At 41.4% G+C, this 12,594-nt stretch overlaps 1 protein-coding gene across 2 annotated transcripts in view; it reads right to left on the minus strand.

Annotated features, from left to right (window-relative positions):
* Window positions 1-827: 827 nt before the first annotated feature.
* The window catches only part of CPI1 (cyclopropyl isomerase), a 159,953-nt gene continuing 148,186 nt past the window's right edge, over window positions 828-12,594 (minus strand). For both annotated transcript variants that reach the window (XM_087672767.1, XM_087672765.1), the window contains one exon: window positions 828-965. In XM_087672767.1, coding sequence (XP_087528893.1) covers window positions 957-965 — 9 coding nt within the window. In that variant the 3' untranslated portion in view covers window positions 828-956. The remainder of the gene's footprint in view (window positions 966-12,594) is intronic.

The following is a 12,594-nucleotide window of genomic DNA, read 5'->3' on the forward strand; positions in this document are numbered from 1 at the left end:
ATAATGATCTTTTTGCACATTTGTAAATTTCTTCATTTCTTGGAGCTTGAAAGTTCTTTACCTTCCCCATTAACATTGAGGGTGGATATTTGATGCCCACCATTGCAAGAAGTGGATTTCCTGCAGCAGCCTTCATCATGATTCTCCTTGTCTCTTGATTCAATCTAGCTATGGCCTCATTGTGCTGTAGTTTAATACAAGTTTCAACTATGGCATGGCTATGGCTAATTGACTCAGATGTTGTTTCTTGATTTTCTTGGCATTTTAATTCAAGATAGGCTAAGTTCATTTCACATGCATGATAAACCTTAAACTACAAAATAGTGGCAATGAACAAAAGCATGCTACATATAGAGAAAATGTGTAGTAGAAAAATACACTGATGTAGGGTAGAAATGCTAAGTTGTACATCCTGAATACCATATACATGTATGCCAGAAGTGTGCCCTAAAGTTGCGTATGCATGGTAACTAAACTAGTATGTCCTAAGGTTAGGTGCAAAGGCAAAAATATAAAACAAAACATGCTACAGACAGAGGAAATTTATGGTAAACTACTGTGGGGTAATGATCTGGGCTTAAATTTTGCAGCACACTTTTGCTCTCAACGTCCATTGAACTCATACAGGTAAAATCTCTTGATATGTACCCACAACCAGGGAAAATGATCATAATGTTAACAGGTAATAAAATTTCTTATAGATATCCCAAAGCCACACATTTAGATGGATCAGACCTTTATTTTTCTCCCACTAATTGAAGTTGGAGTGCACCTTGCCTGGTCATGACATCCAAGGGAGTCCATACTTAAGACAATCTTTGTATGAAGGAACATTAGGTATTGTCACGATTGGCCCCAGTATATTTCGCCATATATCCAGAATGATGGTCACCAACATGGCAGCAGCCAAGGAGTTGACTGCTGTCCTTGACAATGTCCATGGATCTTTGGGGTTCTCATCGAGCCTATGTCCATGTCCACAATAAAAAGATATAGCCAGTCAATTTCTTGGTTGATTGAGTTTACATTGTGTATTTAGTTTTATTTTTAAGATGCCCTTATAAGACATCAACTAAGAAAAATATCAAAGAATTAATCAACAAGAACAGAAAGAATCTGCAATTACATTTCCCAGCATTATAATGGATGGTAAAATTAGTATGGAAGTGCTGATGTGTTGTGGGGACACAGGAATGAATATGTGAAGTTGTATCAAAGCATCAAGAGTGTGATGCCTTTAGTCAGCTTTCACATTCCCACAGTACAGTGCTGCTACATTCATTCTGTCAATCATGAATCTCGCCACACAAAATATTGATGAGCTTGGAAGCTCAAGATGTCTCTGATGATATACACATCATTTGACAAGATCTGCACTGTTAGCTCCTTAGATATCCTGCAGCATTGGCCATTGACCAGTGCATTCGCTTTGCACATATCATGGGTTGGTGGGCTCACTTTATCTGGGCCACACATTGTTGAGCTGGGCAGCACATTAGTTAGTTGGGCAGCTGCACTTCATCTGGCCAACCTGGTCATTATGTTGCTTAGTGGATGGCTATTTATAGCCTACTCCTTGCCCTTGCTCATTTTTCAATCATAGAGATTTGGAGGGAGATCTGAGAGCACTGCTGTTGGTCATCAGAGTGCTGGTTACCTTGTGGTAATTTTACTTGTTCATGTGCTTTCTTTTATGGATTCCCTTGCCCGTTCGTGTGCCACTTTCATGTTTGCATTTATTGCTTCTGCTTCCATCGTGCACTCTCACATGGTATTAGACATCTAATCCTCTAGATCCTCATGCTTCCATTGTTTGTGTTTTGGCTGATTGCAGGTCATATACAGCTGCATCTGCATGCTTTGGAGTGGCTGCTGATTGCTTATCGTTGTCTGCATCATTACAGCCCGTTCTCAACCTGGGCAGCCTGTTTTTAAGAGGACAATGATAGCATTTTGCACATGCCTTCCTACTTAAACCACTGCCACCTTTGTATTGTTTGGGTGACTTAACTTACGTTTTGCTGCTAGTAACTACACTTTACACTTTCTCATGCTCTATTTGCATTTTTGTGCTTGAGAGAGGATCTTTGTGCTTGATTCAGTATGCTTACACTTGACTTCTGTTTGCTGTTATCCACTCTGTAGTACATGTCTGTTTTGTTTGTGTGTTTAAATTGTGATTTGTGAACTGTTGAACCTTCTGTTTTGTTTTGGGTCTTTGACCATCAGTTCCTCTAGGCATCTCTCTCTATTCCTCCTTTCTACCTCCAATTTTCTCTATGGCTTCTCCACATTCTAACAAAGATGATAAGATCCAAGGTCCTTATTGTCACACTTGGGAGCGCTGTTATGAAGGCTTGGTCTGTGCAGAAAAGGGTTTGGTATATCATCCTCAATTAGCTCCCTGAACTTAATGATCATTAGTGCTACATAATGATTGGAACAATGAGGATTTTCAAGAGAACTAGCTCCTTTGGGACCATGATGATTTGGCACATGTGATGCTATTGCATCTCCAAAGAAGTCCTATCGGCAGTTACCCCTATTACTCTAAGGTCAGTTCTAGACCATTTGGTTCAAGGAAAAAGATTCAAGAATCAACGCAAGGTTTCTTTTGGGAGTGATGACTATATAGGATCACCCTAGGAACATGCGAGTTGCTCTTCCAGAAGCATGCTTGGTGGGGATTGTTCTCTACAAGCTTCCTTTTGAGTATGATGGTTTGGGAAATGCTTTGATGCCTCAGACCTCATCTGCACCAATTGGTTTTCAGCATATGACCTCTATGTTGTTGGAACATGAATCTGCTTGACTATCATCTCATGCATGAAGTGGGTTTTGGACAAGTTACAATATTTACTATATACATAGAAGTGGTATAATTGTTTATTATGAGTTGCACCACCACATAAAATGTGTGAGCCAATGATGCATCACTCTTCCTACTAAAAAGCAAAGACCTAAACCACGAAGTTAGAAATGTGGTAATGAAGTACTACACATAAGGACTGGAAATAGGTCCTCACTTTAAGGGACTCTAATCGCAAGCACGCTAGCTTGCAATAGTATGCAATCACTTGCACTATAATTAGTTTTGCAAGAGACAAAGATCACCATTAGTTTCTTAAATGCAAAGATGTAAGGCTTTGGGTGACGTGTACCATTAGACTTGCAATTTTGGAAATACCAAAATTGATAAAATCCATTACATGTTCAAGGAGGTTTCTTTTACATGTGCACACCATGTGTCCAGTTAATTCCTAAATTTGTGCATGCTATCTCTCAGCTAGAGCAAGGGGAGACAAGGAGGGAAGTGCTACTCTTGTGGCAAGAAAGGGAAGCTCCACAAAGACTACAAGAAATGGGTTTTGAGGAAGGAAGCAGCAGGCCAAGGGCAAGGGTGATCTAGTGTCATTATCATCAATTTTGACTCCGGTTCCAAGAAGTTAGCTAAGGATTCTATAATGCAGGAATCTATTCTCTAGCCCTAGTGATGCTGTTACCCCTTGTGTTTTTCCATACCAAAGAGGGACTGTGATAGGGTGGAGGTAGTGGGGCATCCTTGCATCACTCATATCTATGATGTAGTGGTTCCTTGAGTGTGGCTTTGTGCATGTGTCATGTTATCTGGAGGTTTTCAAACTGCCAGATAACTATGTCATGTGTCAAATTATCTAGTGGTTTTCAAACCTTGAAGCATGTGTATAATAGCATGCTAGCTCTGCTTCTAGTTGGTTCTCACATGGGGGACCCTTGTAAGGCAGGGAATCCATGGTCATGATGTGCTTTTGCAAGGTTGTTTGTGATGAGCAAAGAGATCTGGCTACTTCTATTTTCTAGGATTTAGAGTTCAAGTATGATCAATATCCACATCAATGTCTTCTTTGAGGCACATCTAGCTTTGGCCTTATCCCCCAAGGCTTGGGTATTTATATTTCTACCCGTTGTCATTGTTGTATGCACTATGCTCTACCATCATTTTATATTTTATTGTAATGATCACCCATATCTGAGAGACCCTCCTAGCTCTGTACATGTCATGGGTTGGGCACTTGGGCAGCTGCATCTCATCTAGACAACCTGATTTTATGGTCTCATTAGAGGCTGGCTGACTTAGTCATTTTGTTGCTTAGTGGCTGGCCATCTGTAGCTTACTCCTCTTTGTTCATTATTCAAATGTGGAGATTTGAGAGCATTGCTGTTGGTTAATATAGTGCTGATTACTTTGGTGGTATTGTACTTGTTCTCGTGCTTTCTTTATGGATTCCATGACCCATTCATGAGTTCTCTATTCTAGTCAATCACTATTCATTTGTTTTGAGTTTCATGTTTATGTTTGTAGCTTCTGCTTCCATTGTGCAGTCTCACAAAAATGACCACTTGGTCACTAGATGTGAATGTGTTGAAAAAGCTAGGATGGCTTAGGAGTCTTGTAGTATGTGTGAGATCCGCTCATGGACTCTAGACCCTAGGCAGCTCCATCTAGTGTCCACAAGCTGATGGTATCAGATGTTAGTCCTTGGAGCATGAGCTCGGTCCCATATGGGAACGCTGCTCTTCCTAGACTTTGTGACGAGCCCATTCGGTTCTATGGCTAGGAGTTGAGTCAAATATGCATCTCTTTATCTTTGTTTCTATGCTTGTATAGCTTGTGTCATGTCATCTATGCAAGTTGGAGATCTATGGGGACATTTCATGCAATACAACCTAATGATGGTTAGATAGACATCCTCTTTGTTGGGAATAAAGGCTCACTGTGCCTTTTACCGTGTTCGGGCGTGAACACACCCTTTCACTTTTGTACTTTATATATATTCAAAACCTAGAATGTGGTATACAAGTCTTTGTACAAAACATCAAGTGTCGTGCTCACTCTCTCACTCTACTGCTCTCAACTCTCTACACCATCCTCAGCTCAGCTCACGAATAGCCTGCACAACAAATTGGTAATAGAGCGCACAGGTTGTGCACACTTCCCAAAGCCAGTGATGGTCATTAGGCCGCGTGATAGGCTAGCAAGAGCTTCACGCACCAGTTATCCGTGTTCGGCAGGTGCAAAGGAGGCAGTCGGACCAGCAAGCAGTATTGCAGATGTCACAGGTGTTGCAGGTGGACTAGACGGGTATCTGTCGACAACAGGTTGCAAGCGCTGTAGGTGGCACGTGATCAGACTCAAGCGACCAGGCTGTAGACGATGTGCTGCAGGCGATACACAACTAGGCGGTAGGTGACACACTGCAGGCAACACGCAAAGCGACGATGGGCAGGCAACGAGATAAGGACCAATCGCCATGAACATGGCATGTGAGGCCGTGCGACGCGGGGCAGAGGTAAACACTAAAAAAAGAAAAGAAATATCCTTCTTTTGCTTTTCTTCTTCATCGGGGGCGTTCACATGCCAAGGCACAAAGCCAAATTCTCCCCAAGAAAATTGGGGCTTTTCTCGGATTTGGGGACTTTAATGCAGAAGTGGACAATCTAACTTAGAAATTGCAAACCCGTGAAATTTTGGGGCTTTTAACATTTCAGTGAAATTTCTTCAATTTTAGTGAAATTTGTGCACACCAAACCCAAGATATTTGGGGCTATTGGAGAATTTCATCAATTTGTGCAAGAATTGCCTAGTATATGCACTTGGGTGCTTGAATTGATGCAATTTGAATGGATTATCCTCTAAAAATTTGGGGCTTTTGACTAAAATTGTCAAATTTGTGCTCGGGAATGCCTTTGGAGTAGAAATTGCAGTGAAATTTTGGGGATTTCACATGTAATTGTTGGCTTGGTCTCTAATTGTGTCAGAAATTGCTTGAGGAGTGCAGAAAATGACATTTTAAATTCTGAAAATTCATTTGCAGATCTGAAATTTCTGCAATCTTGGGATTTTCATTGCTGGTTGGTACTCTTGTGCACTGTGGTCACTTGTGTCATATTTGGGCTTGCCTTTGGTGATTGGTTAGTCAATTTGGGACTGCAAATTATGGCTGGAAACCGTGACAGCAGTAATCTTTTGCACATTAAGAAGCTTGAGGGTGCCCATAATTTTGCAATCTAGCAGAAACAAAGCTATAATGTCTTGGTGCAGAAGAAACTCGTAAAGCCCATCAAAACAAAGAGAATCAAACTAGCAGACATGGAACAAGACGAGCGGGATGACTTGGACGAGCTTGCTCGCTCTACCATTGAGCTCTCAGTGTCAGACAACTTGCTCTTCAACATTGAGAAGCTGAATTCAGCATATGCAATGTTGCAAAGGCTTAAAGAATTGTATGCTTAGAAAAGTGTAGCCAGCAAGGATTATTGGCTGAAAAATTTGATGGACTTTCGCATGAAAGAGGGTACCGCTATGTCTATACATTTGAATGAGTTTAACTCAATTTTCAGTCAGTTAATTGCTTTGGATTTTCACATTGATGAAGAGTTCAAAGCTACCTTCTTGCTATGCACTCTATCTGATGTGGAGAGTTCTTTGAGTAATTCTAATGCTTAGCTGTTATACTCTGATGTGGAGAGTTCTTTGCTGATGGAAGAACTCAAAAGGTAAAATAACTCAGCAAACAAGTTTTCAAATGCATTACACACTAGAGGTAGATTTCAGCATAAGAGCAGTTATGAAAACAGAGCACGCAGAAAATCTTGTGCAAAGAATATGAAGTGCCATCATTGTGGTAAGAAAGGGCACTACAAAAGGGATTGCTTTCAATTGAAGAAAGAGAAGGGCAAAAACAATGAAGCCAACAAGGTTGAAAACAAGGACAGCCAGCTTGTCAAAATACAAGAGGTTAATGTAGTCACTCATAATACTGACAATGATGGCGATGTACTTCTTGCTTCTTCTTTGGATGCACATGCATTGATTGCAAATTATGAGGATGATATTCACACTTGGATACTTGATTTAGGTGCATCCTTTCATGTCACACCACATCATGAGTGGTTCTTTAACTACAATGGTGCTATACGTGGTGTTGTCCACTTGGGGGATAACTATGCATGTAAAATTGCAAGCATTGGCAGTGTGAAATTGGAATTTCAGCATGGCTCTATGTTTGTTTTGCATAATGTGAGACATGTACCTTAGCTTAAGAAGAGTATGATAAGCACAAGGCAACTAAATGATGAAGGCTATCACACTACCTTTGGGGACAACAAATGGAAAATGTGCAAGGGCTCCCACATTGTTGCCAAGGGGTCCAAAAGTGATACTCTGTATCCTTTGCATGTATCTAGTGTGCATGACCATATTGTCACCATAACTAAGCAGCCAAGTGTTTCTTTATGGCATAGCCGGTTGGGATAAGAGTCAATCTGAAATGAAAGTGCTCTCTCATTTGGGTTATTTACTGCCTTTTAGGTATGTTGATTTTGAACAGTGTGATCATTGTCTTTATGGTAAACATGCTCAAACGTCACACAAAAAATCTCTTTCTCTAAAGTCTTCTCTTCACCCTTAGAGTTAGTACATTTAGATGTATGTCAAATGCTAGGATTATCTCTAGGGGGGAAGAAGTATTTCATTACCTTTGTTGATGATGCCACATGCAAAGTTTGGGTTTATCCAATCCGTCGTAAAAACGAGGCCTTGGATAAATGTAAAAAATTCATGGCCCTTGCTGAAAATCAGATCAACAAGATGTTAAAATGTCTTCGCTCTGATAATGGCGGGGAATATATGTCCAAAGCCTTTCAAGACTTTTGTGACAGCAAAGGGATTAAAAGGGAGCTTATTGCTCCTCATAATCCGTCCCAAAATGGTATTGCAAAGGGTATGAATAGGACCATTCAAGACAAGGTCAGTACAATGTTGTCACATGCTGCTTTACCCATGGTTTTTGGGTAGAGGCTGCTATGACAACCGTACACTTGATTAATCGGTTACCAAACAAGTCTTTGGGGGGGGGTTCCCTAAGAAGCATGCTAGGGCAAGCCACCTTCATATGCACACTTGAAAGTGTTTGGCTACGAGACATTTATGCACATACGTAAGGAAGAACGCAACAAACTTGAGCCAAAGTTATGCAAATGCATTTTCCTAGGATATGGTGATGAAGGTCAAATGGGGTATAGATTATGGGATCCTGAGAAAAGAAAAGTAGTACACAGCAATGATGTCATCTTCCGGGAAGATCACATGCACAAACAACCCGAAAGAACAGAGAAGGTCCGAAGGATTGTATTCCGGGAGGATGTACCGATAGGACAACAAAGAATGCCCATTAGACAACAGTAAATACCTGCTGAAAATGTCCCTGAAAATGCACGGAATGATGTTGTAAATGATCAGCAGGACCTTGCCCATGATGTCCCACAAATTCAGCAAGAACATGTGTACCTGGAACAACCTGAACCAGTTATACAACAAGCTGTTAATGCAAATTTACAGGCTGTTGAACAACCAACAAATATTCACCACTGGGTCTATAGGTTGACCAAAGTGCAAAAACAACCAAATAGATTTGTTCCTAGAGTAAACTATGTGGCCGATTATGTCATGTTAACAAATTGTGGTGAACCGTCATGCTTCCAGGAAGCAATGGACAGACAAGATAGTAAGAAATGGAAAAAAGCAATGCTATCAGAGATGGAATCTCTCATGAAGAATGGCACTTGGGATTTGGTACATTTGCCAAAAGGACAAAAAGTACTACCCTACAAATGGGTTTACAAAATGGAAGTCACCTTTGGTTCTTTGCCCAAGTACAAGGCACACTTGGTTGCTTAAGGGTACAAGCAAGAATATGGAATTGATTTTGATGAAATCTTTTCTCTCGACTTTGCGAACCATCTTGGGCTTGGTTGCATCTGAGGACATGGAACTCATATAGATGGATGTAAAAATTGCCTTCTTACATAGTGATTTGCATGAGGAAATCTATATGCAGCAGCTTAATGGTTTTGTTGAAAAGGGAAAAGAGCACATGGTATGTAAATTCCATAAGAGTTTGTATGGGCTGAGGCAGGCTCCACGAGAATGGTATCACAAATTTGATACATTTATGCAATCTCAAGGATTTCATCGTTCTCAAGTTAATCATTGCTTATACACCAAGAAGGCAGCAGATGGTAGCCTTATTCTCTTGGTTTTATATGTGGATGACATGCTAATTGCAGGCAAGGATGTTCATGCCTTGGACTCCTTGAAGTAGAGTCTACAAAATAGCTTTGATATGAAAGATCTTGGTGAGGTAAATTCTTGACATGCATATACTCAGAGAAAGATCAAAGGGTCTTCTTTATCTGTCATAGCAGGAGTATATTACCAAAGTTTTGCAACGTTTCAATATGGAGGGGGTGAAAGCTATCAGTGTACCATAGCCTCCATACGTGAAACTTAGTGCAGATCAGATGATGGGAAGGCTGAAATAACCAAGGTATCCTATGCTTCCGCTGTTGGTAGCTTAATGTATCCTATGGTTGCTACATGTCCTGACATTGCATTTGCGGTGGGAGTGGTTAGCAGATACATGGCATATCCTGACAAAAAGCATTGGGAAGTAGTAAAGGGTATCATGAGATACCTTAAGGGCACAAAGGATTTGTGAAATTGCTTTGGTAAGTAGAAGTCATCTGTTGTCGGTTTCACGGATGCAGACTATGTTGGCCATCTTGGCTACAGGAAGTCTACTTCAAGATATGTGTTTATGTTCACAGGAGGAGCAATCTCTTGGATGTCTAGGCTGCAAAAGTGTGTTACACTATCTACTACAGAGGTAGAACATGTGGCTGCCACAGAGGCATGCAAAGAAGCTTTATGGCTTTTACGCTTGGTCACAGAGCTTGGGATTACAAAAGTCCTCCATTGTGACAGTTAGAGAGTACTATCATGCTAGTACGGAATCTTGTCTTTTACGCAAAGACAAAGCACATATAGGTGAAAGTATCACTTTATCAGGGATGTACTTGATAGTAAAGGCATTGAGCTTGTCAAGGTACATATACATGATAATCTTGCAGATCTTCTTACGAAGGGTCTTCCAGCTGAGCGGTTTACTCATTGCTGCCAGATGATGGGGATTGGATAGTATATGTGTCTTTCAGCTTTGTATATACATACACTTAGCTGATTCTTTCCTCTACCTTCAGGCTCGTTGCCTTTAGGTGGGAGGTTGTTGGGAATAAAGGCTCACCATGCCTTTTACTGTGTTTAGGTGTTTCTTTTTCTTCTCTTCTCTCGTCTTGCGTGTGGCTATGGAGGATGGAGCTTGGAGGAGAATGCTTGAGGATACTTGAGCTTGCATCACGAATCGTGGAGCTACCGAAGTGCTTGAGGAAGGAGGCAACTCATTTGGGCATCAAGGTAAGCTCACTACACCCCGGTAGGATCAAAGGCGCGTCGGCTGGGTGAGAGATAGCCATAGATGCTCGCTTGAAGGAATAAGCGGTCTGTGGGTCTTGATGGTTGAGTGTGAGCTCCCTCTACATTTTGGTTCTATTGTTGGAACCAACGGATTTAAGCTTGAGCACTTGCGTGCCTGAAATCGAGCATCAAAGTAAGGGTTTCATCCTTGAACTGGAGCTTGAGTTAGATATGAGATTTTGGGTTTTTAATTTATGCTACAAGTAAGTATTTTTGGTTTTCAATGATAAGTTGAGTGGGAGAAATCATTTCAGTACTTTGCTTTTGATTTTTGTTGCATTTAGAGTAGGTTAGGATCGAGAAATCGGAGTGGAAAGTTTAGGGTTTGCTGTTGTAAAATAGGCCCAAACAAGGTATAAACATGAAAAAAATGAGTGCTTAGATGTGTTAGAATCGCAAGGGGAGTGATTGGAAGATCAGAGCGTGCCGAAGTTTTTTGTGAGATTCAAGTATATGAGGCCCTTGCCTTACATCCATATTTGATTCTTGGAAAGTTTTGCTAGCTATCATAGCTCGAATATCTAGATTTGGATGAAATCATAGTCGAAAGTGTGCTTTGGCCATTGGAATCGGACACGCTTATCAGTGTCTGATTCCGCGGAATCGGACACTCGGGCTAAATGCCTTGTTCGATTTTGAAAATCGGAAACTTAGATTAAATGCCTTGTTCGATTTTGAAAATTGGACGATTAGAATTGGACTTTGCCACATCACTATACTCGGATTGTCTCGTCCTATCCAATTTCGAGAATCGGACAGTAGGTGAGAATTGGATCCATTGTCTGGCCGATTGACCTGTCCAATCCCAAAAATCAGACATATTCAAATCAAACTATCCACCCTGTCCGATCGGACACACCCTGCCTGATTGTGACAGTTGGACATACTTGAATCGGACCGGACCAAATACGACCACTAGTAAATCGAATGTCTGATTTTCAAAATCAGACCTTGCACAATAGGACACACCCTGACAGACAAATTTGGGAATCTAATATATCTCGGACGACGTAGAGCGTGACCCGCACCAAGAGAATTTACCTAACGCCTTACAGGCAATTCCAAACCTAGAAATTGTAGCTGAATGGCCAGGAACAGTGCTGACGCACTTAGTAGCAAATTCGACACGCTTAGAGTCGTAGGCTGACCAACAAACTCCAAATTGACCCTGAACAAACTGAACGACATGGCACAAATCCTAGCAAGCAGAAGAAAGGCCAAGAACTAAGCTTAGAGCCCTTTCAGGCCATGAATGCAAGTGGGAGTGCAGAAACTAAATAGTCATCTTGTCTTCATACTCGCACTGTTTTCCAGCACTTGAAGTATACTTAATAAAAGCTGAAAGCCTAATTGTGCATAATGCACAGAAAAGAGTACACACACACACACACACACATACACACACAGTGACTGTAAATTGAGAATTGTTGTAATTAACAAGGAACTTACTCAGACGTAATAACTTGAAGGAACCTACCAGTAGAAGAAGACCCTGAGATATAGTTGGATGATTGAAACCTCAAGCGTAAGACCAAGCTTAAAACGCAACAAAGAAGCCGAGCGCAGCAAGGACGGACTCCATCGGAGAAGTGGATCTACCCGATCTAATCAATCTCATCGACAACTTGGTGGAGTACGAGACCGCAAATATGGCAGAGACTAGTTCAGATCGCAGATGCAACGAGGAGCTTGATCTGGGAGGTTTCCCGAAGAAGATCCAACAAATGGTGAACGAATATAATGCTCAAACTCGGCTGGACCACCATGGCAAACTTGTGGAGGTTGTTATACTAGATCTCGAAGAGAAAAGAAAGCTAGCACGGAAGGCTTTGCACGGCATAGTGGCTTATAACCAGGATCAAAAGACTAGAAGCTTACGCCAGAACACGGAAATGCGAGAGATCCAGTGAGTGCTAGCCCTAGCTAGCAAAAATGGGACAGGACCAACAGACAGAGAGAGAGAGTGCGCTAGAAGGAGACCTCACATTGAGCGAAGTGATTGCTAGATAACACGGTAGTAGAGTAGAGTGCTATGGCACTAGTAATGTCACTACTTGCAGGACTAGGAGTTAACCAGGGCTCCAAGAGCCAATCGAAAATCCCTGTTGTCACAAAGTAGTTGGATAAATACCAATCGAATGACGACCTGTATAGCTTTGTGGAGCAGTTTGAGCAAATTGCGAGGCCAACGGCCTCACCAACCTTACTCAATGCTCGCAAGCATTCGGGCTATGCTTAGG

The sequence above is a fragment of the Lygodium microphyllum genome, chromosome 30 (assembly GCF_053477565.2).
Source record: "Lygodium microphyllum isolate KBCC chromosome 30, Lygodium_microphyllum_v1.1.10, whole genome shotgun sequence".
Lineage (NCBI taxonomy): Eukaryota > Viridiplantae > Streptophyta > Polypodiopsida > Schizaeales > Lygodiaceae > Lygodium > Lygodium microphyllum.